At 54.5% G+C, this 26,444-nt stretch overlaps 8 protein-coding genes and 1 non-coding gene across 9 annotated transcripts; 2 read left to right on the top strand and 7 right to left on the bottom strand.

Moving 5' to 3' along the window:
• Nucleotides 1-686: 686 nt before the first annotated feature.
• ACRALDRAFT_1082298 (uncharacterized protein) lies at nucleotides 687-1,839 on the bottom strand. Its single transcript, XM_071019290.1, has 2 exons — nucleotides 1,173-1,839; nucleotides 687-1,111 (listed from the first exon to the last, which is right to left on the bottom strand). The coding sequence occupies exons 1-2, from the start codon at nucleotides 1,565-1,567 to the stop codon at nucleotides 916-918; spliced, it is 591 nt and encodes a 196-aa protein (XP_070874513.1). The 5' UTR covers nucleotides 1,568-1,839; the 3' UTR covers nucleotides 687-915.
• Nucleotides 1,840-3,977: 2,138 nt separating this feature from the next.
• Nucleotides 3,978-4,060, bottom strand: ACRALDRAFT_t140. The gene has a single exon. It is a non-coding gene; the product is annotated as a tRNA-Glu (tRNA).
• Nucleotides 4,061-5,168: 1,108 nt separating this feature from the next.
• Nucleotides 5,169-6,529, top strand: ACRALDRAFT_1071237 (uncharacterized protein; the record flags this gene model as incomplete). Its single annotated transcript, XM_071017845.1, has 4 exons — nucleotides 5,169-5,532; nucleotides 5,622-6,028; nucleotides 6,108-6,252; nucleotides 6,351-6,529. 4 exons carry the CDS (start codon nucleotides 5,169-5,171, stop codon nucleotides 6,527-6,529), a joined length of 1,095 nt encoding a protein of 364 aa, XP_070874512.1.
• A 437-nt stretch (nucleotides 6,530-6,966) lies between these two features.
• ACRALDRAFT_1076905 (uncharacterized protein) lies at nucleotides 6,967-7,937 on the bottom strand. The gene is made up of 3 exons (XM_071018559.1): nucleotides 7,353-7,937; nucleotides 7,226-7,294; nucleotides 6,967-7,111 (listed from the first exon to the last, which is right to left on the bottom strand). The coding sequence occupies exons 1-2, from the start codon at nucleotides 7,605-7,607 to the stop codon at nucleotides 7,262-7,264; spliced, it is 288 nt and encodes a 95-aa protein (XP_070874511.1). The 5' UTR covers nucleotides 7,608-7,937; the 3' UTR covers nucleotides 6,967-7,111; nucleotides 7,226-7,261.
• Nucleotides 7,938-8,149: 212 nt separating this feature from the next.
• ACRALDRAFT_1051127 (uncharacterized protein) lies at nucleotides 8,150-11,025 on the bottom strand. Its single transcript, XM_071015675.1, has 2 exons — nucleotides 10,856-11,025; nucleotides 8,150-10,777 (listed from the first exon to the last, which is right to left on the bottom strand). The coding sequence occupies exons 1-2, from the start codon at nucleotides 11,004-11,006 to the stop codon at nucleotides 8,577-8,579; spliced, it is 2,352 nt and encodes a 783-aa protein (XP_070874510.1). The 5' UTR covers nucleotides 11,007-11,025; the 3' UTR covers nucleotides 8,150-8,576.
• Nucleotides 11,026-11,113: 88 nt separating this feature from the next.
• Nucleotides 11,114-11,816, top strand: ACRALDRAFT_211293 (uncharacterized protein; the record flags this gene model as incomplete). The annotated part of the gene is made up of 5 exons (XM_071023605.1): nucleotides 11,114-11,127; nucleotides 11,251-11,392; nucleotides 11,465-11,502; nucleotides 11,546-11,597; nucleotides 11,676-11,816. The coding sequence occupies 5 exons, from the start codon at nucleotides 11,114-11,116 to the stop codon at nucleotides 11,814-11,816; spliced, it is 387 nt and encodes a 128-aa protein (XP_070874509.1).
• Nucleotides 11,817-11,854: 38 nt separating this feature from the next.
• On the bottom strand, nucleotides 11,855-13,149 carry ACRALDRAFT_211294 (uncharacterized protein; the record flags this gene model as incomplete). The annotated part of the gene is made up of 4 exons (XM_071023606.1): nucleotides 11,855-11,913; nucleotides 12,000-12,051; nucleotides 12,092-12,136; nucleotides 12,922-13,149. 4 exons carry the CDS (start codon nucleotides 13,147-13,149, stop codon nucleotides 11,855-11,857), a joined length of 384 nt encoding a protein of 127 aa, XP_070874508.1.
• A 3,726-nt stretch (nucleotides 13,150-16,875) lies between these two features.
• ACRALDRAFT_2077411 (uncharacterized protein) lies at nucleotides 16,876-18,609 on the bottom strand (the record flags this gene model as incomplete). The annotated part of the gene is made up of 1 exon (XM_071022305.1): nucleotides 16,876-18,609. A coding segment is annotated over one exon (1,734 nt), but the record flags the coding sequence as incomplete, so codon positions are not given.
• A 4,559-nt stretch (nucleotides 18,610-23,168) lies between these two features.
• ACRALDRAFT_2058915 (uncharacterized protein) lies at nucleotides 23,169-25,919 on the bottom strand. Its single transcript, XM_071021858.1, has 2 exons — nucleotides 25,836-25,919; nucleotides 23,169-25,756 (listed from the first exon to the last, which is right to left on the bottom strand). Exons 1-2 carry the CDS (start codon nucleotides 25,879-25,881, stop codon nucleotides 23,838-23,840), a joined length of 1,965 nt encoding a protein of 654 aa, XP_070874506.1. The 5' UTR covers nucleotides 25,882-25,919; the 3' UTR covers nucleotides 23,169-23,837.
• Between the last annotated feature and the right edge of the window lie 525 nt (nucleotides 25,920-26,444).

Genomic DNA, 26,444 nt, shown 5'->3' with positions numbered 1-26,444 from the left:
GCTGGCCAGGTGACTAATCAACGTTACTCCACCATCCGAATCTCAAGCTGTCGTACCTACAGTACGTACCTAGGTACCTCTACCTCCCAGTACAACGTACTTCAACATAATCTTTTCCGAGATATGCATCTCATACTCGTCTTGAGCTTCGGGGAATAACACAGGCAAAGAACGCATCAACACGGTTCCTCGTTACCATTCATAAGGTAGCTCATTTAGACGGACGAATCTGAGCCCATAGCCAACAGCTGCCTTTCAAAACGTCGCCATGCCGTACTAACCATTTCCAGTATGACGTTGGGAGCTACGTCGGACATTTGGCGTCGTGCCGGTTCCGGGTTTCTCCAAGGAGGATGGGGGGAAACGTGGCTCTCGTCCAACGACGCCATGCGCATGCCCATCCAAGCCAATACCGGACGGAGGTTGAAAGAAGGTTGGCCTAGGGAACGTCGTAAGACCGACCAACTTGTCATCCCAAGTTCGCCGATAATTCATTGCTATATTGATGGCAGCAAAGTCTTTCATTCTTCCGAAACCCGACCGATGGTGCCTTTTTTCACGCGTATTGGTTCGATCCAGTCTCTCGATCTTTAACACCGACGCGTGGTTTCGACCTTTTTCCTCTGGAAGAATTGAAACATTGAGGGCTTCAGCACTATTCAGGGCGCAAGGCGGAACAGAGGATGCAAAGGAATGATGCCATTGATGGCACCAAGTACGTTGTATATGACTTCCCAAACGCTAGAGACGAAGATGAAAAGAAACGCTAGATAATAACCGTCTCGCATGGTACATGGCTCATCACTTGTACAAGACAGTGGAAGGCATTATCCCAATCATACCATCCAGTCGCTTTTGGTATCATAGAACCAGTTGAGAAAGAAAAGGAAGAAAACACCGGGAGACATCAGTCATTTAGAGCATCAGGCCACCAGCCAGGCCAGCCATGGCAACGCTGGCACCGATGAGGGCCCAGCGGATCTGGCCATGCGACGAAACACCGGCACTTTCCAGGTCGCGAAGCTCGCCACCCTGAACGGTCGAAGGGCTGCCACCGCCCCGGACGTTGTTGGCAGCATCCCGGTACGCACTGAGGGTGTTGCCGGAGGTGCTGTCCAAGTATGTTAGCAACCGGTCCAGAAATAGAACCATGCGAAGAAAAGGAAACATACGGAGCGTTAATGGCGCCGACCATGCCCTGGCGGCAGTGGTTGCCCTCGGCGCAGTAGAACCAGATGGGGTCGTCAGAGGTGACGTCGACGGAGAAGATCTGGTTCCGGGCGCGGCCGGAGAAGAAGGCGTCGTCGTCCATGGGACGGCACGGCGCGTCGAAGCTGCTCTGGGCGACCGAGTGGCCGTTGGAGACAAAGTGGAACTCAACCGTGTCGCCGACCTCGGCGTTGACGTTGTCCGGGGTGAACCTCTTGCCGCTGTCGCCGACGAGGACGACGTGGGTCTCGCCCGAGGAAGGGACGGAGCTGGTGGAAGACGGGGCGGCGGACTCGGAGGCGCTTTGCGCCAGGGCGGCGGCGGGGAGGAGGGCGAGGGCGGCAATGGCGGGGTGCATTTTGGGCGTTCTTTGTGGTGGAGGCGGGAACGGTTTTGTTTGGGTCTGTTGAGGTAGGAAGAGCGGAGTTTTGCGTGAGGATTGGATAGCGGCGATGTATTAAGGACGGAGAGGTTATGTGTCCGTGGTAATGGTAATGAGACGTGGTGCGAAGCTGCTTTCTCTTAATGACATGCAAAAGGGAGGGTGTATCCAGCTTCTTATACTAGCGAGAGCCCATTGTCATGAGACAACACATTCATGATTCGTATGGTTCTGGTCGACGCTCCGTGCGGCGGGAGCCAACGACGAGCAGTCCAAAAAGGAAACACCAGGGTCCAGGGGTCCTTGTCAGAAGTGGCCCTGTCGGTCTCGGTATTTGCGAGTTGGCGCAGGGCACCACCTCCGTGGCTGGGGACTTTGAATCGATTCTCCCCCAACGCCGCCATACGACGGCGGAGCGCCGCGCGAAATGGATCCCGCACGACCCACGCAGTGCCTCATAATATGTGAAAATAGTTGAATTTATCGACGAAATTTGGATAATCCCCAGATGTACGAAGAACAGGTCGTTCAAACGGGCTGAATGAAGCGATTAATCTCCGATGCGAAGAGGTGGTGGACGACGACTTGGGGAATTGCATGCATGTTTCTTTGACACCCTGGAGGCCCCTTGGTTTGGCTAAGCGCCAACTGCGAAGAGACGAAGCAGGACGTGCTCAGAGTTGGCTTCCTGAGTACGAATAGAGCCAAGTATGTACGTATTGCTCCCAGGCTCCAACACGGCCGCCTCTGGTCGGAGGCCGCGTGTCTGGCTGAGATGTGATTGACAGCCAGAGTGCTATGTATAGAGTACATGTACCGAAGTACTCCGTAAAAAAGGCGCCAAGACCGGGAGGGTACAGCCCTGCATTCCCGTGGTCGCGGACGCCGATAATAGCGAACCAATGACAAGACGAGGAAGTAATCCAATGTCAGACGCGTTTTCGTCCCTATTGTCCATCGGTGATTGGCTATAAATATTCCTTGATGCATCGACCAATGGCGTCGAATGGAGTTTCCCCGGGCCGTGTTTGTTGGCGTTTGGTTAACTTGCGACCCCTGAATCCGCTCCTTTCATCATGGTGATCGTCATTTGATTCCGTCACTCTCGATATCACTTCTGTTGGTAGCACAAACTCGCGTCTACTTCCCGATTATGAAGACTTTGCCCCGGACAGCGACCATTGAATGCCTGTACGTACATCCGCCGATAAGACATACAGTAGGTAGGGAGTCGGTGAGGCCTGAGCTTTAGAGCGTTGGGATCCTCAGTGAAGGATGCACGCTGTCCCTAAATATAGCCCGTTGCACCCTCAATTTGCGTCCCCGCCTTCCCAAGCTTATGCCGAGAGATGCATGGCGTCTTGGAAATCAGATATGTGAGATTCCCAGACACTTCCATCAATGCAACCCGTCATCTCTTGCAAGTCATGTCACCAACGGAAAGCTACGGCCTACCGTCCAACCGCGCGTTATATTGCCAACACCCACCCACACCTCTCCCCGAAGCAATCACGCAACCTATGGTAGTCGTCACATCTCTCATGCCAGTTGCGGACCGTGTTTCGTACCTGCAGGTCCCGTTCGGCGCCCATCCCGAGAGTCCAATGGCCCATTGCCCTAGGTAACGGTATTGTGGGATGGTTTAAGAGATGAACCCATCCCCGTCTTACCAGGCCCCCAATGTGCTGACCATAGGGCCAACATACCAACGCCCAACGACCCACGGATCGACGGGAGCATGGTCCTACCAAGCTTTGCCAATTCGTACCTCATTATTCGTACCTGATGATCACTGAATGTGTACAACGTATAGTGCATGGATACATATCTCTGTTACACAACGAAGGAAGGAAGTCGGCAACAGGCAAAAAGTTCAAGCATCGACACATTGATATGGTATCGTATCCGTAAGCTTGATACTTGTTTGTCTCAATTCAAGCTACCCCGGTTTCCTGTCCTGAGAACAGACAACCCACACACTTGCACTGTGCAGTATTCGTCCAACGCAAGGTTGGTGTTCGTATTGTGCTAAGCCCTCGGCCCTCCCCAGATGTTGCACCGCCTCGGACCGACGCATCACTTCGTAGAGCTGTCGCACACGCTCCGTCTTCTTTGGAGTGCCTGTTAGGGTGGCGTAAGAGAAAAGGCACACGAAACACATCATGAGAAGTTTATGAACCCGAAAAAGAAAAAAAAATTGGATTGCAATGTACCTAGGTGCCTCTATGGTGATGATGATGATGATGATGATGATGATGATGATATTATCTAACGTCTGCGAGATCTCTAATAAGAGCAAGGGACACCCAAAGTGGTCGTCCGCCTTTGCATGAAATATTTTCTTTTTTTTTTAAAAAAAAAAAAAAAAAAAAAAAAGAATGTGCTGTTCCGATACCGGGAATCGAACCCGGAGCTTCGCGGCTCTTCAGTTATGAAAGCGCGATATGTTAACCGTTACACTATATCGGAGGTGCTTGTTGGTGCGCCTATGGGAGTCATAGACGACAATATTCACCCCACCCTCACAAATAGCAATCACGCAGAAGGGTATTTCCGAGGCCAGTTCCGTCCCAGCTGCTCCGACGCGACATGTAACTTTCTTGGGCTCCTTGTATGCTGTGTTGCATATAATGAGGGGCCAGTGCAAGAGGATAGATGATTTTCCTGGATTTAATCTCTATGGGACTAGCGGAAGACTAAGTGTAATCAGAGTCGAGTAAAGTACCTTGGCATAGAGCCCATGGACAGAGTTCCATGCCCACTTGATCCAAAGGCATAGTTAAGAGACGAATTTGTATAAGGATGTGACTAAAGTAAGTTTGTTACAGGAGAAATTTAACATGTAATGTTGTCAAACCTTCGAGCTTGTTCGTTCCAACTTTGATTTCAAGTCATGCAGTATACTTAGGGACACTACTCTACCATAACCCAACTTAACTTCTATCAAACCAAGATTCATTTTAACATGGCCCCTGTGTATAAAAGTCCATAGAGTATGTCTATGACTCTATATAAGAACTGATGTCTCTAATCCAAGTACCAACTCTAAGTAAGCAGCTCATAGCATGACATGGCCCTTGACTCTTCTATTATCCAAAACATTCAAACGTATTAGAGGGTTAGAGCGTCCCGATTGATTATATAGGCAGGTATATGCAAAAGGGAAAGTACTGTCTCTTTACTTACTATTAAGACTTTTATTAGGAAGTTAAGGGTTTAAGGGTAGGAAAGTAGGCTCCTTCTAATATTCCCCCTCTACCATTACTAACAAGCGTACTTGCCAGAGTCACCAACGCTGATATCCTCCTGCTCTTGCCTTAATCACCGTTTATGACGGCGATCTAGAGAGAAGGTAACAAAATCACTCTACAGAATTGGCTATAAATATTTCCAGACCTCACACAACGGGAACCTGTTCTTCACACTTTTCCCTCGCGCACTTGAGCCTCTGGGTTGCCTTCTTTCACTCCCTAACCCTCACGCGCAAGACCAAGCACATTAACAACACCTTATTCTATCATCCCTTCATCAAAGCAAATCCTTCTACAAAGACGTGCATCTTTGAACACTCGCCAACATGGTGCGCCTCGCGCATCTGGCTAGCCTTTGCCTGGCCTTCATGGCCTTGGCTGTCGCTCCTGTCATGTCCCTGACATACTGGGTCGACAAGTCCTGCCTGGAATACCCTTCTGGTCCTGGAAAGACTGCCGACCTTCGGGATGCTGGCGTCTTCAAAGAGGCCTTCCGCATGGCCCGCATCGCTGCTCGGCGTATGGACAAGATGAGCTTCAAGGGCAAAGGCAAGAACCTCGAGTTGGCTCGTGCCTACAACTACATCTTTACCGATGACCCGGCCAAGACGAGGACCATCCGACGTGGTCTTGCTTGGCGACGCAAGTACGGAGGTGATGGCTATGATACAGTCAAGAATATTGTCAAAGGTAAGTGTTTGTGTTTTGATCCTTTGTTTTCTCTCTGCCTCTTTTCTCGACGGGACGAAAGGGCTAATATATGAAACTCGGAATCATAGACACCCTCCATAGCATCGGTAATGATTGGGAAGAGACCCGTGACCGCGTCGGCTCCAACGTCCGGTTCTACTGCAACAACGCGCGCCACTTTGTGTACAGTCCCCACGACAACTCGTACCACGACCACATCAACCAGGTCTCCACCGATTTCACTTGCTTCTCTGAGGGCATGGACAACTTGGCTGCCTTTGAGACGCACCACCGTGACGCCGATGCACCCGAGGAAGACCGGGGCGATGTCTCTACCATCACCCTCTGTGATCACGCCTTCAACCTGGCCCGTGCAGGTGGTAAGCCTGAGATGCCGCTTCCTCTTACGCATGACGACTTTATGCGCCTCGGAAGACTCAAGGATAAGGGTTCGGTAGATTGGTTCGATACGCTGTCGCATACTGTCTTGCACGAGGTGCGTGTTTCGTCCCAGCCCCTTTCTTTCCCCGTTATCTCTTGTGTAAACCCAAGCACTAACTCTAGTCTGTTCGTAGCTCACCCATACTCCGCGCTATCTCCACGACGATCACGAATGGAGTGACTCGGATGAGGAAGACCCTGAGCTGGTGGCAACCGGAGGCTGGGAATCCGTAGTCATGCAGGAGGAAGAATACGCGGCTCTCAACGCGGATAGCTACGGTTCGTTTCCCCATTCTTGTAACTTGATACCGCTGTTGGCTTCAGTTCTTTTCTACTCTGACACAGCTTTGAGTGCTGACTTGACACACGCCTCGTAGCCTTCTTCGCAAAGCTGGCTCTCTTCATGGAGGGAAACCCCCACGACGGGAAGAAAGCTTACGCTCTGGATCGCGACTACATTAAGCGCATCGATAAGCTCCCTCGAGGCCGTCTGCGACACTACCCTGATCTCTCCAGGCCCACTGGCTCTTTGCTGACACGGCTCTTCAGGGACTAAGTGGGACATTTTGCGTCTATACTGGTCTTCTTAGTGACGCCTGCAGGAGATGGGAACATAAAAGTGGGATTGAGTCCTTGGGGCCGTTGGTTTGGATTTGGAATAAGTCATCTGGAGTATAACAAGGCAGAGCATGTGTGGTGGCATCCTTTCCGGCATTGGTGGTTAGGTCCACCTTCATAGCCTCACAGAACTCTTCTCAATAATACTCCAGAATCAACTGAAACTTATCTATCTGCGTGCTTGACCTAGAAGTGCCCTGCCGTATTATGTCGGAGTAAACGGGGATTTTGGTGAGTTGATATGAGGGAAGTAGTAATGCTTGGGCATACGCTGATATGGCCTATGCAAAACATACAACTCATGATGAGTGATCATGAGTCGGACATCTAACAGTTGAAGGGAGAAATCTACAAGGACGAGAAACTCATTCATTTGCTCAAGGAACCATTTTCTTTTTGTGTGTTTAACGTAAATACAAGCATGCAAGGGGAAAACAGAAAAAGGGATGTATTCAGCCTAAGAGAAGCAAACAACAACCTGGGCTTCCAAACGATCATACTCGGCTCCTTGCTGACTCTGCTATTCAGAAAGACAAGTAAGCAACAGTGCAACGGCGCAGGGTGGAAGGCTAGGGAAACGCGATAAAATGGTAGAAGGACGCGAGTTGGAATCGGGAAGGGCAAAGCACCATACGAGCAACTTTACGCCGTCAGAATCGTTTCATTGGCCTTAATTATCGACAGATGTCGCGGCTACCTTGTTCTATCCCGGAAAGTGTTAGATCAAGTTCCACTCTGGATCTAGACAGGCCCCAACGCACCTTGGTTGTTGCCTTTGCGGCGCCCTTCCTGACCGTCGCCGTGTTCGCCTTGGTCTTCGTCTGCTTCGGCGCCTTGGTCACCTTAGCCTTTGTCTTGGTGACACCAGTCGGCTTGGACGCCTTGGGAACGGCTTCCTCGGTGCTCTTCTTGGTCTTGGGGGCGCGTTTCCGAACGGTCGCCGGGGCGGATTCAACGACGGGGAAGATGCGCGGCCTTGAATTGCCCGTCTGGGAGCGGGTTCCTTCGCGTACCATGGCGGGTTTCGGGTCGATGGAATGGCTTTCGTAGAGGGGTCAACTAGGGCGCGTCGACTAGGTGCGCGTCGGAGGGTAGGAGAAGGGAGATGATGTGGCAACAAATGCGATTCTGTGCGCCGATGCTGTTTTGCGATTTAAACCGCCTTTGCGATTCCTTTTTTCTACGGAAAGGACCTTGACGCGACAGCCGGCGACTGGGTAGATCGACGCGCGACCGTGGAAGGAGATGCGGGAAAGTAGGAGACGAGAAAGTAGGAGACGACTTGATGCAGGAGATGAAAAGGGAAAGGGAGATGAACGTGCAAGGAGTCAGGAAGGAGTGGCAGGGAAGTCAGGAGTCGGGACCTTCGACGTCGTCATGTCACATGTGCTCCGGGAAATTGGGAAATCTGCCTCTGCGCCCAGAGGATTGGCCTCTCTGTCCTCCCCGTCTTCTCGTCCCGTGGCACCGGCAGGCAAACTCGAGCTGGTCTGGCCCCTGGGCGCTTCGGTCCGCTAAAAATAGCCACCTCGACGGGCCACGGCGTCGAAACAGGCCTAGAACTAGAACGTACGAAATGTGAGCTCCTGCTCATGAGCGCGCCGTGTGCATCGCGTCAGCAACAGGAGCTGTTCTTTTCAATTATCCTATCAATTCATGTTCCATTCGATTATAGGTCGGCGTGGCGTGTTCTTAGCCTCCGGCGATGAAGCTATTCCCAGCCCATCCATCTTTGCATCTTCTCCCACGGCTTTAACCTTGACGTTGCTTGTTAGGATGGCCGTCTTGCCGCTTCTTTCGGCGGCGCGGTTGCCTTTGGTGTTTCGAAGCGGCGGCCAGTGGCCCGGCTGGCAGGGTGCCTCATGGCACAAGCTGGCTACATCTACCTCAGCCTGCTTGCAGTGTTCAATGGGTCCGGGTACGAGATGCACACTCGCTTGTCATGTCCAGAAGCATCTCGACAACGCTGGCGCAACTCTGCAACGCTATCCCTCCGCCAATACCCCTGGATCCTTACGGGCTTCCTCAAGTATCCCCCTCATCCGATCATACAATCCGCTATCCTCCGTCTTCCACATTCCACCGCCTGGAAATACTGCCTTGCGTAATTTGTTCACCCAGGGGATTAGCGGCCTATAGTACCGAGTGAAAAATCTCTCCGTAGTTTCGCGGAAAATACCCTCATCAGCCACTGTGCCGAGCTTTAACGTGGCAAGTTCATCCGTGTCAGCGTAATTCCACTTATCAAACTGGGCAACAATCTTGCCCTCGCCAGGGCCATCGCAGTGGATACATATCCAGAACAGCACCCAGAAGAAGGACTCGAGGTCGTGCATAAACGAGTGCTGCTCGCCTCGGAGTGCCCCAATAGCCATAAAAGCCCTTGTGCCAGTCTTTCCCTTTGCTCCCGAGGCACCGATACGTTGCTCCCTGATGGCGAGATCCAAGTCGATCAAAAACCCGCGATTCTCCTTGCCCACCATGAGATTCCCGATGGAGATGTCTCGGTGGAGGAGGCCAGCTTTTCGCCGCAACGACTCGTGTCCTTTAATGCAGTCGGCCATTGCGGCGAGTAGCACCTCTCGAGAGCTCGCTTTGTAGATGGGAATTCCGTAGTCGGAAAGGATCACACGCCGGTGTACTCGATTGGGTAGCGCATCGCTGCGCGCTTCGGTCGGTGATGTGGAACAGGGTCGCTTGCTGGGCGGCAAGCGAGCGCCGGTTTGGTCAGACGACCGCTTCGCGCCAGCGATGCTACTGCTTCGGCCGGTGCGTGAGAGACCTGCCGTGCTTGTGCTCGGTGAATGTCGTAATAGAGTCTGCCGGTAGTTCGTGGCCTTTGTAACATCCAGCCCCTTCCGGACATTATTTCGGACATCGTCATCGGCATTTCGTACCTGGACAGTTTCGTGGTGATAATACTGGGCCACATGAACGGCACCCTTGCTAGTCGCTTCACGGAGCAACTCGCCCTCGTTATCGCGCTCCAGGTGTTGCCACGAATCTTTGATAACAAGCAGGGCGTGCGGGTCCTCTTCGCGGTGTGCTTTCCAACAGGTCGTTGCTCGGCCAGCGATACAGCGTGCACGCTTCATCAACCCATCAATGATGAGCCGCTCAGTCGTACCCCCGCGTTCGATCTCAATAAACCGTTGGCCGTTTACCGTTCGAATCGTCGGGTCGAACCCAAGCTCTTCCTCGCTCATCCAGAGGAACCCCAGTATCGTAGACACAAACCGCAGCCCATCCTCATTAATATCGAATAGCTCGGAGGCGACACCCCCGAGCCGGTCAAACGCCCAAATCCTCATGAAAGATCCGCAGAGAGTGAAGCCTAGGACAAAGCGACGGGTATCCTGAGCGGCGAGCACTTCCCTGGCGTACCTGCCAAGGTCAAGCCGCGTTTCTAAAGATTTATCGGCGGATGGATTGCTCTTTAGTTCGCCGGGCACGAGGATCCGGGACCAGTCGCGCCTCGAGCTTCTCCCGTCGCTAGGGTCGTCCATAAAACCGATATCCATCTTCCGTTGCCCGACAGAGCCGGCAATTGGCTCGTCCGGCTGCCTCGCCAGTGGTCTCCGTTTATATGCCGGAGCGGAGCTGTAGCTCTGTGCAAATACCTCCAGCGCCTCGGTAAAGTCGGCAAACCAGCTTAGCACATCCTCCTGCTTCGCTTCTTCGGGCCAACCCCTCCAGCCGTTGCCGAAGAGCGGGTTGCTGCCTTTCGAACAGTCCTCGAAGAACAGCTGTGATGCGGTCTCCAGGCTTGGGACATCACCAAAGTACGTCTTATGGAAGTCCCGGAGCCCAACATACAAAAGGCCAAGCTCCTCCTTGAGGACGGCATCGATATATTTGCGGTGTTCGGATGAATTGGCGAAGCTGCTAGTGTTGCGCAGCCATGGCGTTTGCTGGGTAGAAGAGGCTATCGGTCGGGGCGGCGGGGTGGATTCGACGATAGCGTCGGAGACTCGGTCCCAGATAAGGGCATCGTCTAGATGGTCGGCGAGGGCTGCCTTTAGGAGAGGCTTGACTCGGTCGAGGTCGAAGTCACCCGAGTCAACGGCGGACGCAAGTCTTAACAGATCGCTGAAGACGCTCTTGCCACTGCCGCTAGAACGGAGTAGATGAGAGGCCTCGATGCTTTGCAATGCCACAAGAAGGCCGATAGCCAGTTTCTTCAGGTCTACACAATAGGCGCAGACGCACGATGGTCAGAGGGACACGTTGATCAAGAGGGACACGTTGGGGCTGTCTTTCTCACCTTCTTGGCCAAGCTGCTCAAACGCGTCTGGATGGCACGAGACGCCAGCGCCGGTGCCTTCGCATCTCGAATTGAACGACGTACGAAAGGCGTCGAGGCCGTTCCCGATGGGATTATTCTTGATTATCTGCAACCGTGCTTGGTCTACCATCGTTGATAGCGTGTTCTGGATGCCAAGTGTAAAAGAAAACGGAAGAGGAATAAACTAGTGTATTCGTACTTCGTACATATAGGTAGTGGGTAAGTATTACCCGTGCCATGCCCCACTTATAGTGAGTCGTACGAACCGAATATAAGTGGGGCATGGAGTAGTTTCTTAGCCACCTACGCGGCGCGTTACCTACTCATTACTTTTGCTTAGTCACTGTACCTAATCATGGTAACGAACCAAATAGTCAGCTGTCGTCTGGTCGGTTATCCGGAAAATCAACTGACCCGACCGACTCCCAAGCTACCAGACACTACATTGTATGTAATGGGCACGACACAAATGTCGAGCAAATGTACCTCCCTACGATTCCCTATGGGCGTGGAGTTGTGAGTACATTTACTCGACGGTTTTGTTTCGTCACTATTCGTAAGGAGAATCCACAACCTCCGACTGTATAGCGGCATATGTCGCGCTCGCATGGTAAACAACCAGACGAGTCCGTGTATACGACCAGGCTCCGAGAAATGAGAAAAGCAAAGGGGCAAGCGAGGTCCTCTGATGAATCCGAGTCTGAAGACGAGCTTGAGCCAGGTCGGTTGGCGTAATCTGCCGCTCTAAACTGGCCTTTTTTTAAAAACTAATTGGATAGGCGCTGTGGTTTTGCATGAGATGTTCCATCGCAAAGTCGTCCTACATCCTGACAATACTGTCGTCAAGTCTGGGAAACGGTACGCAGCGGGGACTTTCCCCGAGCTATATCACGATGAGTTGATTGATTACATTGCCATGTCCAAGTGGCAGAACTCTTAGCTAGTAATCTATCTTACTTGCTTACCTCTTTTCAAATGTCAAAACGGGCCTAGTTGAGCGAAGGACGGACAACTGTAAGGTTGTTGAAGGCAGGCGTCTAATGTTTGGGTGGAATAATCGATACTTCTTTCTTCTCTAGACTTCGGGACCTCTCCGCCTCTCCGCTTCTTAAGTATGGCGCACTCTCCGTCTCTAGGCAGCCCCATACCTTGCTTAATACAAGGATACGAGCCGACTATCATAGGTTTCAAGTGAGGAGTGAGGGAAGCTGCCACAAGGCTACAGAGGTGGTGTCCTACAGGTGAACCAAGGGAGAGGTACTATGGTGAGATTGTTCCTTGAGTTCTTTAAGAGAAGATTGGGTCCAGAGGCCTCTTACTTATAGACCTCTGGCCACTCAACCTGAAGGTATTAGTTATAAGTTTAAGTTATTCCGACTACAGCGCCCGCGGCTATCTTATTCTTACTTCGTATACCGAGGTAACGAAACGCGCTGCCTCTATCCGTAGCTTAATAATATAGATTCGATTAACGATATAGATTTTGATTATGAGATTAGTAGGAAGAAGATTGGGAGGAAGATTAGGAGCGCATTGAAACTATAGTCGGAATAGCTTGAACCTAATTGCAATCCCATACGAGATAACGACTGAGGGGGTAACCTCTACTACAAGAGGTCGCCAACCCCTTTACATACTCAAGTAATAAGCCACGTATTAAATCTACATGAAGCCTATTTCCAATAGACAAAGCCCCTTCTAATACATCAAGCCACCTAGAGCTTATATTCCAAGCCACTAGGAGTCTTTGTATGAGAGGCCTCCCTGGCTTAAGAACAACATGATTGGAGTCCCTATAACTTGCCACCAGTAGGTAAGCCACAGACTCTAACCACGATACAACTAAGCCTCTTCATGCCTCTCATAAGCTATTAGGCTGGAAATAAAGAGATAATTCCACTAAGCTATGGGTATTATATATTGGTGAGAAAACTCATACTAAGGTACCCCTAGACACGTTCTTATTCTCTAGGATCCTAATTAGGTTATTAACGGTATCGTGACCACAGCCGGAATCACGTGCCTTAAACATCCTCTAACCTGACATCGTACTTGCCTCGTAGTACATAGGTAGTACGTAGGTAGTATTGTACAGGTCGTTCCTTCCTCAAGACACCGAGCGCCTGACGTATCCGGGGGCGTACTTGGTGTATCCCATTTTTCGTAGGGCCCCGGGGGAGTAAAATTTCTCTCTTCTCTTCTCCCTTCTCTTTTCTCTTCTCTTTCGTTTTTTTCTCCTTCAAGTTCTCAAGCTTGGACTCTTGGACTGACATATCTTCGTTTACCCGCGTTTCGTGTTATCCAGGAGAAAAGTTAGCGCACCGTGGCGCTAGAAGGTAAAAACTTACACCTACACCATATACAGCCCGGCAAAGTTAGCTAACAGTGAATATCCATGATGGATAGATTACATCGTAAGGCAACAAAGCATAAAGACGGAGGCAGAACCGCAGCTTTCAACATGTCGGACCATCGCATTCCCGTGGTAGCTGGCCTCGCAACGCCCTCGCACGTACGATCCCGTTCAGACAGCGGCATCTCATTCTCCACCACCCATCATCGAATGGAACAACGGCTTTACCGTCGGCTCGAAAAGGCCCCTTCAATGGATTTCGGCATGGGACCATCGGCGCCACCATCGGAAAGCGAACGATGTTCCTATTATAACGGCCTGGCCTCATGTCCAAAGCTTGTTGCTCGTACTAGCACTCATAGCACTGAGGAATGGGCCAAATGTCCAGAAGATCTTTGGGGGTATCGCAAGTTTCTGGCACCAGTCGGCGAACATGCTATCGTCGATTACTGGAAAGAAGGCGAGGAACTTGCTTCTCGTATTCTAGACGCAATCAGCTGTCTTGACTGGGTCGCCGTTGATATCCTCCGGGTAGGGGAGTTTCTTCCTTACCAGCATCGCCTGCCTCCTATTTCCTTCGACACTCTCCCCGTCGTCATGTTCATCACAGTACAGCCTGACTCAGCCACGTGGGATGTTGCGCATCTCGTCGCATCAAAGTGCAAGGCTATTCTGGGTCTCTTTGATCTTCACGACATTGATGTCGAGATCAAGGAGTCTACTACCAGAGGCCCTTTATCAACTACCTCGGACGAAATGCACTTGGATGAAAGCGACCACTCTGGTTGTCTCTACTCTGGCGATCCCGCTATCTTTCACACACCCGACAGGTCCGCCGGTGTTCATCATAAGCTCGTGGCCCCTCTCCGACATGTGTCTGACAGTATTGGGACCAACCTTACTGCCGACGCATGGATCAACCGCGCCGGGACAAAGGGCCTCTACCTTCACGTCGCCCCGGCCAACCTTGCCGTTGCGCCCTGGGATTTCGAGCCTTGTATCGCGGCTCTTACCTGTCGGCACGTGGTTTTCAGAGGCGATCACGACACAGGAGACGTGTACCGTTGGGATGGTCAGCTCTCGTCACGACGTTTTCTCAGCCAAGACGTCGTTACCGACGTGAATATCCAGCAGGAGGCCAAGGAAACCATTCAAGAAGCAAGCCGCGCACAGGAGAACCTCGAGCGGCACTTGATGAAGTTTCCTGACGGCGAGCAAGAGGAGCATAGGCATACCTTGGAGCTCGCAGCGAAGCGCGCCAAACTCGCTGCGGAACAGGCCGAAATATCCGGGCTCATCCTAGCGCAGACTCGGGGCTTAGCCATCCGTATAGGGCATATTCTTTTCGCCCAGGAATTGTCCACGGCGAACGCGTCGCCCACGACCATATGCTCACCATCAGCATCGGCATCCTCACCCTCATCGGCATCCTCACCCTCACCTTCATCCTTCTCCGAGGGCCCCTGGCTCCGCGACTACGCCTTGGTTCGGGTTTCGGACGGCGTCCACGCGCGGGCGCCCAGAAATCGACTACCCATCAGCGCCGATCGCCTCCAGAATGAGTTGGAGATAAGAGGCCTTGACGCCACCCTTTCCGACCAATTTTGTCGGCGATCAACAGCAGAGCAAGCGATTCTGTCCTCCGAGTTTATCCCCGAACAAGAGATTCCCGGGTTGTTGCATGACGAGAGGATACTGGGCCAATTCGGGGCGGTATCAGGCCTGGCTTTCGGCACGCTCAACCAGGTCAAGTCTGTCATTCGCACTACCGTGACGAATAATATCGTCAAACACTTTCCGGCATGGGAATTCTGCGTCGTCAACCAGTTTGACCGTACGAGTCGTACACCGCAGCCGTTCTCCCAACCTAGGGACTCGGGATCGGCCGTGTGGGACTTGAACGGTCGTATTTTCGGCATCGTGACTGCTGGGACACCGAAGGGCGTAGACGGGCCTCTGGATACGACCTACGTTGCTAGTATGGGTCGCATTCTTCGCGACATGGAGGCGAGTGGCCTAAAGGCTACTATACTTTAGTGGGCGCGAGGGGAAGCGTGCGGAGTGTATTGTCTTGCGCGATGGGAGCACCGAGTTCATGTCAGTAGTGTCAGTAGCAACAGTGCAAAGGTAGACCGGTGCAGTGCTGGGAGCTGGGAGGACAGCATTCTCAACAGCCGTGCTGTCTTGGCGGATGGATCACTGTCACGTTCGCAAGCACAAGACAAACGAAAGGGGACATGGAACGAGTGATCCCGCCGCTCCAAGAACGGAAGGCCAGATTAGACTCCGTGGCCACAAACACGCGGCAAGGAACAGGGAACAGCGATAGGGAGACGGACGGGGTCATGCGTTCCGCATTCTTGTTGATTGCTTGCAGGGGATTTCCTCCCCCGGCACATACGTTGTATTTCCACCAAACAAGACCCCCGTTCCGTTCCGTTTACACGATACCCTCCCTGCCTCTCTCCTGGTGACCCTCACTAGCCATCTGGGACACGGAGTATCTCCGTCTCTGGCCTCCCTACCCACGTCCTCTGGTTCGTGCCGAGAACCATTATGCCACCTCTATTCCGTACTCCGTTCCATAGCCATCCCATACCTGAACGGACCTGCATCGGTCCCAGCGCTTCCCGTGCCGTGTCCTCTTGTTGTCAAAGTAGAGTAAAGTAAAACACACTTGTTTCTTGAAGAAAAACGGAATAAAGAAGAAGAGTAAAAGAAAAAGAAAAAGAACGGGACTCGGGTCCCCCATGCATGACATGGTATTGGAATACAGAACCCCCCAAATGCACATCTCTCTACACGTTTCCCTCTCTGGCCCCCAAAAATGCATGTGCTCCATCATAAACAACTCTTCCCAGGCGCTCAAGGTGCCATCTGGCGTCACGTTGAAGGGGCGAATCCTTCGTCTCTCCGGTCACGTCTCTCCGCTCCGCTGCAAAGGACACGCGAAAGATGCGGTATCCCAACTTTTGACCAAGTGACTGATGTAAGAAAAATGATGACGACGACGACAAGTCGAAAAAGAATTGTCGAAAAGGAGAAGGACGTGTAGGCTGCATGTGCATCCTCACGCAGACTCCTCGGTGACGGTAGCAGTACCGGCCGGCACAACCGGTTCCGTTTCCTTGCCCTCGGTCGCCACCAAAATCTCCCTCTCCTCAACAGTAGGCGTCGTCGTCGTCGTAGTCGTCGCCGCCGTCGAAGTGGCGGTCGTCGTCGTCGTGGTAGTCGCATCATCAGTCGCATCGTCGTCCTTGGCAGGGCCGCTCGTGGCCTGCACCACCGGCTCCCCCGCGGCGGGAGGCGCATCGTCGAGGTCGAGGTCGTCCGCTGCGCTTCCGTCCAGGAACCGGCCCGTGAGGCCGCGCCTCCATCGCCCCTTCAACCAACGCCGTCAGGTCTTGGCCCCCGTCGACGTGGCCGTCGTCGCCCGAGGCAGGCCCGCCGCGAGCGACGTTTTCGGTGTCGGCAGCGACGGGCCGGGGAGAGTGGCGCTGTGCAGCCCGTTCGAATTCTCCTTGCCGTTTCCGTTGCCGTTGCCGTTGCCGTTTGCGTTGCTGTTGCCGTTGCCGCTGCTGCCCGTGTTCATGCTACCGAGGCCCGCGCGTGGGGTGCGATCGCCGCTGCTGCCGCCGGCCCCGCGATTGCCGTTGGGGATGTAAAAGTCGTACCGGCTCGGGAAGAGGATAATGTTGGCGAGACGAAGAAGCTCCGTCTCCGAATCCACCTGGCCCGGCGAGACCGATCCGCTGCCAAACACATCGCTGCCCCTGCGCCGGCCGGACTTGGTACCATTGACATGGCCATTGGCGTTTTCCGAGTCGACGTCCATGGCATCCGGGTGACCACCGCTCGGCGGATCATCAGCAGGGTCGGCAACGTCCCAGGGCGCCAACCCCATAGCCCGCAGGCCGTCTTCGCCGCCGTAGGCCTCGATGGTCTTGGCATCAGGACGGTCCATGTGCGACGCCTCGTGACCAAGGCCGCCGAGGGTATCAAAGTCGGGACCCGGCTGGCCCGTCTGGAAGGCCTTGCGCTGGCGGGCGAGGAACAGGGCGTTGGTCTGGGTCAGCGGCGACACGGGGAGGTAGGTCAGGAGGGAGAGGTCGTTGGACTCGGTCTGCATGGAAGGCGGCACGCCCAGGCGGGTACCCCCACTGATAATCGAGTAGGCCTCGTCGCAGTGCCAGATGACGTAGTCGCCGGCCTGCAGGCTGGGCAGCGACACGAGGCTGCGTCGCATGTGCAGGTGCGGGTGCCAGCGCTCGGTGATGCGCTGGGCGTGGCCCGGCACGGCGCCGTGGATGACCGTGGTGGGTTCGCGGTCGAGGGCCCAGTTGGAGGAGTCGAGGTAGGCCTCCCACTGGTCGGCCTTGCCGCCGTCGGGCTGCTCGGGCGGGCCCCTCTTGGGCGAGAAGAAGGGCCGCAGGAGGAAGTAGGCGGCCACCAGCTTGGGCGACGGCAGGACGCGGACCATGCCCTGCTCGACGCTGGTCAGGGCCAGGATGCCCTGGAACATGCGGAAGATGCTGCAGGCGCCGGCGCCGTTGTAGAGGTCGGTGGTGGCGCTGACGCGGCCGGCCGGGTCCCAGGGGTCGTACGACTCCCAGTCGCCGCGGAAGATGGGCTCGTAGGTGCCGCCGCCGCGGCCGTAGCCGTCGGGTTCCCAGCGCTCGAGGCTGCCCGAGTCGATCTGGGCGATGACGGTGGACGAGGCGCTGGCGCTCAGCGAGTCGGCGGCCGAGTTGCCGTTTTGCTGGCCGACGGCGCCGAGGCGGTCGTTGTGGATGCGGAGCCGGTCGGCGTAGCTGATGGGACGGCGGGCGATGTGCAGGTCGTCGGTCGACTCCCAAAACGACATGGCGAATTTCTGGGCGCGCAGCACGTTGGGGTGGGCGCGGGCGCGCACCTGGACGGGGGTCCAGAAGAGGTCGATGCAGGTCGGGTCGTGCAGGGCGGGGGGTTTGAATTCGCGGTTCTTGTCGAGGTAGTCGTGGGTCTCCTTGACCCAGGTGGCGGCCTCGTCGGCGGGCACGACGCCCCGGATCACGGCGACGCCATATCGTCGGAGGCGGTGGGCAAAGGCGTCGACGCGCACGGGGTCGTGGATGTCGGCGTAATTGATGGCCGGGATGAGGTCGGAACCGCGTCTCTGGATGTCGGCGATTTCTTCCTTGAGTGCGGCCAAGAGACGGTGCCACGAAGCCTCGACGGCGTCCTCGTGGCCGGCGATGAGTCGTTTCTTGATGCCGGCAAAACGCGGCGGCAGGGCGATGGGCTCGGTGCCGTAAAACGACACCACGGGCGGCTCCATGTTTTTGGAGGCCTTGCGGTTCGCCGCGGTGGCGGGAGTCGTCGTCGTCGTCGAGAGGGGAGGCAGAGGAGCGCAAGACGACGAAGAGGTCGAAGATGGTGGTATCCTACGAGCCGACGATCGCGTCGCTCGATTGCTGTTGCTAAATGGCAAAAGAGGGGAGAGTGGCGAGAAAGATGATGGTGGTAGAGGTGATGTTGGCGAGACGGTGGCGTTGGTGTTGGTGGTTGTGGTGTTGGCGGTTGTCGTGGAGTTGGTGATGGTAGCGTCTGTGGCGGCAGAAGACGAAGAGGAAGCAGACGCCGCAGACACGGACGAGGAAGACGCTAGGTGCTGCAGTGGCGGCCTGGTCGCCGTAAAGGCTGCTGCTGCTGCTGCTGCTGTCGCTGCTGTCGCTGCTGCTGCTGGTCCAGTGGCAACGCCCATGCCGACGCCAGCGGCCAAGCCAGCGCCAACGCCGGGGAGTGTCGTCTTATTATTTGCCAGTCTCCTGGTTTTGCGGCTCGTCTTTCCGATTTTCTTCCCCAGAGTCGTCCCCAATCTCCCCTTGGCCCCCCCCTTGGTCATGCTTGCAGCGCCAGCTCCGCCTCCGCTTCCGCTTATGCCAATGGCGCCAATGCCTCGTCGTCCCCCCCCACCCCCATGTCCACCCAGCATCCCGGCACCACCACTCCCCCTTGAGCTCGCACCTCCATCACCTGCATTGGCATCTGCACTTCCGTGGTCATGGTCATGGTCGTGCTCGTGGTCATGCTCAAACTCGTCCTCGTTCCCGTTCTCCAGGTCATGCTCGACGCCGTACCCCAGTCCATCCTCCTCTTCCTCTTCCACCACCGACACGTCCCCTGTCGATGGACGTGTCCTACTCGGCGGGCCTGAGCCCCAACGGGCGAAAACCATCCGACCAGCTTTTTGGGCCTGGAGCCCGTCGGGTGTCGCTTTTTTGCCTTGTTCCTCTTTCGTCTCGTACTCGCGTGCTTGTTCCCTCACCCAACTAGGGTCCCACACAACTCGTTTCGTTTTCTTCCTTGGTGTGTCCGGTGGTCCGAGATTATCTCTGGTGTTCCCTTTGGCCTGGTACTGAAAATAGGCCGTGATGTGACCAATTCACCCTCCATGCGCGTGCCACTCTCACAACCGATCTGTCAAAAGAGGCGACAGCAACACAAATTCTCCGGACAACGTGACGCTAGCGAAACTGTCGCTTGGGATCTCTCTCGTTGGGCGTGGTGGCTTGCAGCTTTGGTGCGAGGATCTTTGTCGTGTCGGTCGCCTTCCACCAAATCCCTTCAATGGCTTTGTGTAGCGCCAAAAAAAGATGCAGGGGGAGACAGCCCACTGGAAGCTGGCCCAATTCCCTTGAATCAGTGGGTCGGTTAGGGCGATATAGTGCGGTGCGTGGCGTGTTGTCGGCGTCTTCCGTGATTTCACGACGGAAATAGTCCAAAAAAATGGAAGAAAATAGAAAACAAATGGAAAAAGAAAATGGACGAGACAATAGACGTCGAGGTCAAGTCGAGGTGAAAGACGAGATGGTTTCGGCCGAGCAAGATGCTGTGTCGGTCGTCTCACTCTCTCACTGTCGATACGCAGCCAAGGTGATGATCACTTCCCCGGGGATCTCTTGAGAATGCAACACCTCGTGACCTTCCCGTGACCTTGTCGCCGTCGTGTATCCCGATCCAAACTTGATCCCTCCGTCGTGTCTTGGTGGTCGCGTGTGGTGTAAACGGGCATGCGTCGGTTATCCAACTTGTCGTCGTCGCAAGACTCGTAGTAGCAGTCGTCGTCTTCGCCCTTGTCGTTCGTTATCGTCGTACTCTCTCATCGGTCGTTGGTGGTGAGCCTTGGATGAAATCCAACTTTCGTCCTCCTCTTTTCAAGTCTCCCCCTTTTTCTTCAGAGGAATCCGTTCTTCAGAGGAATCCGTAAACGAAAAGTAGGTGTCACCTGCAGACCAAACCTGATGGAAGACCTTTCAACATCTTTTAGAAACACCCTCCGAACGCATGCCCGGGGCCTCCCGAAGGCTTTATCATCATGGGCCCTGCATCGTTGCCGTCATGCCCAATCCCCGGGACAAACCCCCGGTTCCCACAATTCTGGCGGCTTCTCGATCCCATCGTCGTACCGCTGAGCGGATGCATCCCACCCTGATGCCGAATAGATTAAACCGCGCCCTGAATACCCTGATCCCCTGATCCCCCTACTACCCAGAGTACCACCTCAGCCCGCAGTCCCCATCTGTCCCGGCTTTCCCTTCCAGAGGACCGGCTAGCTAGCATGTGTTTTCCGCTGTGCAAGAGTCCAAATCAATGCCTTGGCGATCCCCTCCACCCACCTGGTCCGCTTTTTCCACTTGACGCTGTACGTCCTCCAGGGTCACCACCCCCCCGGGTGACTTTGCCCTGCCAAAATCCGCTATAATGCAGCGTGGTAGGTACAACGTATGTACATACAACGTACGCTCTCGTACCCTCGAATGGGCCTGGCGCCCGGCGGCGTTACAGGGGCGTTGGTCCGTCAATGGGGAAGGACAGTGGGTGGATCTCCCACACGACGCTTGGGTCGTCCTATGCCGTTTTGGTCCGTCCGCCACCCTCCCGCCGGCCCGCGGGCCCGTCCCCGGATAAACCCTGGACTCATTTCCATGCTCCGAGTGGCCGCGAGTCCCCATGGGCGCTGGCCTGGACCCGCCCTCTCGGCCTATCGCTCCGGGGCCAATCCTGTCCCTTTTTCGTCGCGACACAGCAAACGCGTGCAGTTCGTCTCGGCGAATTTGACCTCCCTATAAGCGAGCGAGGTCAGTTGGAACCAGGCGGCGGCGGCGACGGCGGCGGAACAGAGGACCAGGCGGGGAGTTCGGCCGAACCCTTGGTTTTACATGATGCGCACTCAATTCCCAAACCAGACACACGCGGTGGGGTCCGAAGCTTCGGAGATTTGCTGAAATTTCCATGGCGCCCATGACAATCAGCATTTTTCGCCCCAGCTTCTTCTTTTCGTCGTCGAAACGTCCCTTTGCCCGAAGTATTCGCATGAACCGTCGAGCCAAGCTGTATCGGGAACTCTTGCCAGGTGGGACATCATCGTTTTGGTGCGTTGTAATATCATGGTGCCCCCATACTCAGAAGCCAACCCCCAAATCTCCGCCGCTGCCTTCCAGAAGCCCCGTTGGTCTTGTTTGGCCTTTCGTCGTCTTTGACTCGACTCGAATCTGTGTGGTCAGTTGGTGACTTCCCCTTCGCAACGTGACCTCCCACTTCGACTTATCCACTCTCAACTCTCGAATCCCGATTTCTCCTCCACATCGGCGACCTTTGCTCCCCCATTCGGAAGGTAAAGCCGCATTCCATCCGAGTTTCAAGCGCTAGGCCCCCCTTTGTTTCTTGCCCACGCACTCACTGTGGGGTGTCCGCGAGCTGTGCATGTCGTACAGGACAGCCAGCCATTGATAGACACGGGCGTCCTACAAAGTGGCCCTCCTACCACCCAGTGGATAGAATATCTTGGGGCCCATCAACACCAGTGATGATCGCCGTGTAGTAAATGGCTGAACCTGGGAACCGATGAGCGAGCCCTCCTGCTTCCAACAGCAACCCAGAGAGAACAGACAAAGCCCATGTAATGATATTCCTGCGCGCGAGGAAAAGGGCGTTCCAAACCTTCGCCCAAGATTGTCCGAGGCAAACAAATCACGAGACTTTTCGCCAGTCTTTACCAGATGGGGAAGGACAAGCAGATAAAGGTTCCTCTGTGCCGTCCCCTTCATCTGTCCCCGGCGAATCCACTTGGTCCATTCTCTTCGTAGCAATAAAAAGGTGGACTGCGGACCCCATGCAGCCGTGTCCCAGTTAGGGACCCTAGGGCCGGAAGGGGAGTCTGATCTGGCCAGTCAACCTTGTACTTGCTTTGAAGCTCTGGATTTGTCAGAACGCCCTGGGATCGATACACAACAGCAACTCACTGCAAACCTCTCTCTACGCGATCTTCAAACAGGATGACGGTCGAGGGTCAGGTCATAACCCTCACCCTCAGCTCCCTCCCACCGCCAGTCCCGGTTACGGTGTGGGAGAATCACCAACACGCAGCCAGGAGACCTCCACGGATGCCGGTAGAACGCGATGCCCATCCAACACACGTAGCGGGGAGAACCTGACATACTTCCGCCCGTCGCTGTCCGCCAGTCTTTGCATATGGATGGACCATGGGAGGCAACAGCAACACGCGAGTGCAGGTGTCTTAATGTATTCCCATGCATCACTTGTTCTTCCGTTGCTTCAAAGTTGTCCGCTTGGAGCTTGACACCGCTTGGAGTCGCAATCTGGCGCAGACAATTGGTCGTCACAAAACCGTTGGCAGCAGGACCATCCCCCCTGTAGACCAGACCTTTGCGGAGGAAATCCTGATTCCCGGCTATAATCATCGTGGTCATCGATTGGTCCTGTTCTCTCTAGCCATTTCTGGCGCAAGTATAATTATACCCAGCTTCTCCCCCCGCGCGGAGGGGACGAGGCCGATGTATGTATACGGTCTGGAAATCTCCGTCCTTTTTCTCTTCTTTCTTTTTTGTTCGGCGGGGCGGTATTGCTTTTCTTTTTTTATCCTCAACGCCGGGAAACACGGGATGAAGAACACAACGTGTCTCCAGAACTCGACTCGACCGACAAACAAGAATGATATCCTTTGATGAAATCGGTGTGCCATGAGCGGCTAACCGCCAAGTCTTGGGTCGAGCCATGTACTCAGTGGGGGACACAACGGCTCAGCGAGTCACCTCTGTGAATGCTAACAGCTGACCAACGATGTCTCGGGACAACTCGAGGCACCCAATGTTGTGCCATCTCCCGCAAAGTATGAGACGCAGGACACAATACCAGGTCAGGGTGGTTCTTCCAAGGCCGATAGATGAATATTTTCGCGCATGACGTGCTGTTATCCCAGGCCTGTAACGTCCCAGGAGCACCGAATCCACATCAACTCTACTCAGACGAGTCCGGTTTCGCATCTGACATGTGACAACTCACTCTCTGAGAACGTATTGGACTGACACGATAACGAAAGAAGTCTTGCTGCAAACACGCATTGGAAAGGCAAGCTTTGTATGCGTTGTAAGCCCTTACACGGAGTGGCCCACCAAGGACAACCAGTGAGGTGCTGCGGATGATTCCGTGAAGTGCAGTTCGAATCCCGGGCTCAGCACCTAATTCGAAGTGAATAATTGCCTCACTGGCCTCACGTATGGCATGGACCCATCAATGGACATCCTACTTCCCGCAACCTTGGCCGTGTTACCGTATGGATTTTTCGTTTCTGGCGTCCTCATCATCTTGTGAATAAGCTGGGTCCTTCTCAACATCAGTATGGTGATTCGACGTGGAAATGAGTTCGATGGGTGTCCAATCGCCGCCGGCAAGGTTCCGAATCATGGTGCTGTACGCGTCTGCTCTAAAAAGCGACGCTGCCTCGGGCGAGTGAGACTCGATGGAAGCCTCGGAGTGTGAGGTGTCCTTGTCCTGACTGTTCCCGCCATCGCCACGGAAAGCTGTAAATGTGCGTTTTCCTGCTCGGCTGGCCGACGGAGATGAAGCCTTCGGGCTGTCCTTACAGCTGGCGTTGGGGGACGGACTCGGCTGCTTTGGCGGGGACGATGAGGGTCCCATGGCTACTTTGTCCAGAACGGAAACCGAAGAGTCCTGGGTTTCCACTTCGCTGTGAGATTGCATTAGCAGGTCTGCTGCGTTTCTGCAAGCCCAGTCTTCCATTTGCAGGTCGTGCGCAAAGGTGTCTCCGGAGCAATACCGGCCGAACAACGACCTGATGGTGATATTCTCCTTGTGCCATTGAATAGGGTCGACAGTGCATGGCCAGACGTCTCGTGGGGCGAAAGTTTGGACCAGATGACAGAGCTCTGGGTAAGATGAATGCCGTGAGTAAGGGAAGGTGATTGTGTCCGGTAACATGCCATCTGCATGACCAGCACTGCCAGCCACAACCTTTTCTCCCCGGCCAAGCTGTGTTTTCTTCATAATTGACACAAGCGCGCTTCGGAGGTTGGCTTCGTTCCTGTCCCCCAAGGATGACATGAGGAGGTGGAGGGAGATGCTGCGGCCATGAGGCGTGGCTCTTACCAGGTAATCACTTACACTGGATCGAACATCGACTGGAATGTCGCTGTCGTCCGTCACTATTTGAACAAGCCGGCCGAGGTCCTCTTTGGATAGGACATCCATCTCGACCTCCCGCTCTAGGTCGTCACCTCCGCCACCGATGCCGACTTCGAGTCGATCGACGCCATCGGGAAGGTGGGCGACGATTGGTTGAATCCACACTACAGGACCTTTCTTCACGACGGAGCAAAAATTGCCTCTTTCGCAGCTGTGTAGACGAACATTTTCGTCGCTCGTCAGGCAGCCGGGATGCTCGGTGTTGCCACAGACGAAACCGGTCAAGGCCGGGGCCTCGGGACAAAAGTGGACTGGCTGACTGGCAAAGCGACCGGCGGTGGAAGATGGTTGGGATTTGAGAGACTGGAAGATGCTCATCTTATAGTCGTCCACATGGATTCTCGAGTTGAGAGCCTTGGAGAGTGCGATCCAGACTTCTTCGTAGCCGTACGTCCAGGCTTGGATGTGGAAGATTGTCCCGGGAGGATATGCAGCAACTTTGCGGAGGAGCTCGGCGATTCCCTCGGCTTTCGTCTGAAGGGGAATATCCTCGAGGATGGACGTGTCCAGGTATATCTTGTCCAACGTCCTGATGTGCGAGGAGTATTCGATGACAGAGGGATTCCGGGCCAGCGAGTTTACAAACCAGGGCTCGCATCGTACATCACCAGTGTACAAGACGGCCTTGCCATCCCCCTCGAAGAGGAACATGACAGCACCGGGACAATGGTTCGCATCTAGGAGGGTGACCTGGATATGGCGACCGGGCGCCAACTCCAGACGTGTAGGAGTATCGAGGGGAATAGGCTTCAGGAGAAAGCGGAGGTTCTTGAATGTCTGAACGCGGGCCTCTAGAATGCCCTTGGCAAAGTTGATGCGGCAGGGGTAACGTTCCAGTCGCAAGAGGATCTGACGGGTGGCCGAGGAGCAGTAGACGAAAGGTGACCTGAGGCTTTCCAGGCCGGCCAGATGGTCGCTGTGGACATGGCTCAAGAAGCAGGCCAGCGGAGGCGGACGGTGAGCAGAGCGGCGGAAGAAATCGACTAGCAAATCGTTAGATGGCTTTTGAGAGGAAGGAAGGAGAAGAGAAGAAAGGGGGGTGGAAGGCATACGCGTACGTGCCTCTTATGTCGGGAAACTCGGCGATGATACCATCAAACGTGGACATGCCGGGCGTACCGTTATGCGTTCCCCCTGATACCTGCGGCACAGCACATGAAGAGGCGAATCGGGATTCACTTGGCTTCGCTTGGTGAAGAGCCGGCCGAGTGAGGGTTGAGGATCATATCTCGGCCGAGCCGTGGTGTTGGTGTCTGGAGCAGGCTATCGGCTATCCCAGGTCAACCATGGACCCGACCCTCCACCGAGAGGAAATGCACCACGTGGGGGAATCCTAATAGAAGACGGACGCTTCGTTGGTTGGTTCTTGGTTCAATGAGACGTTGGCAGAGGTTAGAGTCGGCAAAAGGGCGGATGGAAATATGAAAATTGATCGATTCGGAACGCTCCGGATGAAGGTTGCATTAGACGGTGGACCTGAGTAACAGTGTTATGGAGAACCCAAGCATGAGTGAAATCATATGCGTTGTATGTGTGGAATTATCGACAGAATAGGCGGGATATTCCATAGGAGAGCGTAGAGAAAGTGTGGCCTTTGGTAAAGGAAGTCGTGATGCATCGGGACGCAGTTTCCTCGCAGGTGATGAGATGATCGTGAGAGTACGAAATACA

This window comes from Sodiomyces alcalophilus (assembly GCF_042370955.1).
Source record: "Sodiomyces alcalophilus JCM 7366 unplaced genomic scaffold ACRALscaffold_4, whole genome shotgun sequence".
Lineage (NCBI taxonomy): Eukaryota > Fungi > Ascomycota > Sordariomycetes > Glomerellales > Plectosphaerellaceae > Sodiomyces > Sodiomyces alcalophilus.
The sequence above is the reverse complement of the archived record's forward strand: the minus strand, read 5'-3'. Positions and strand labels throughout refer to the sequence as shown.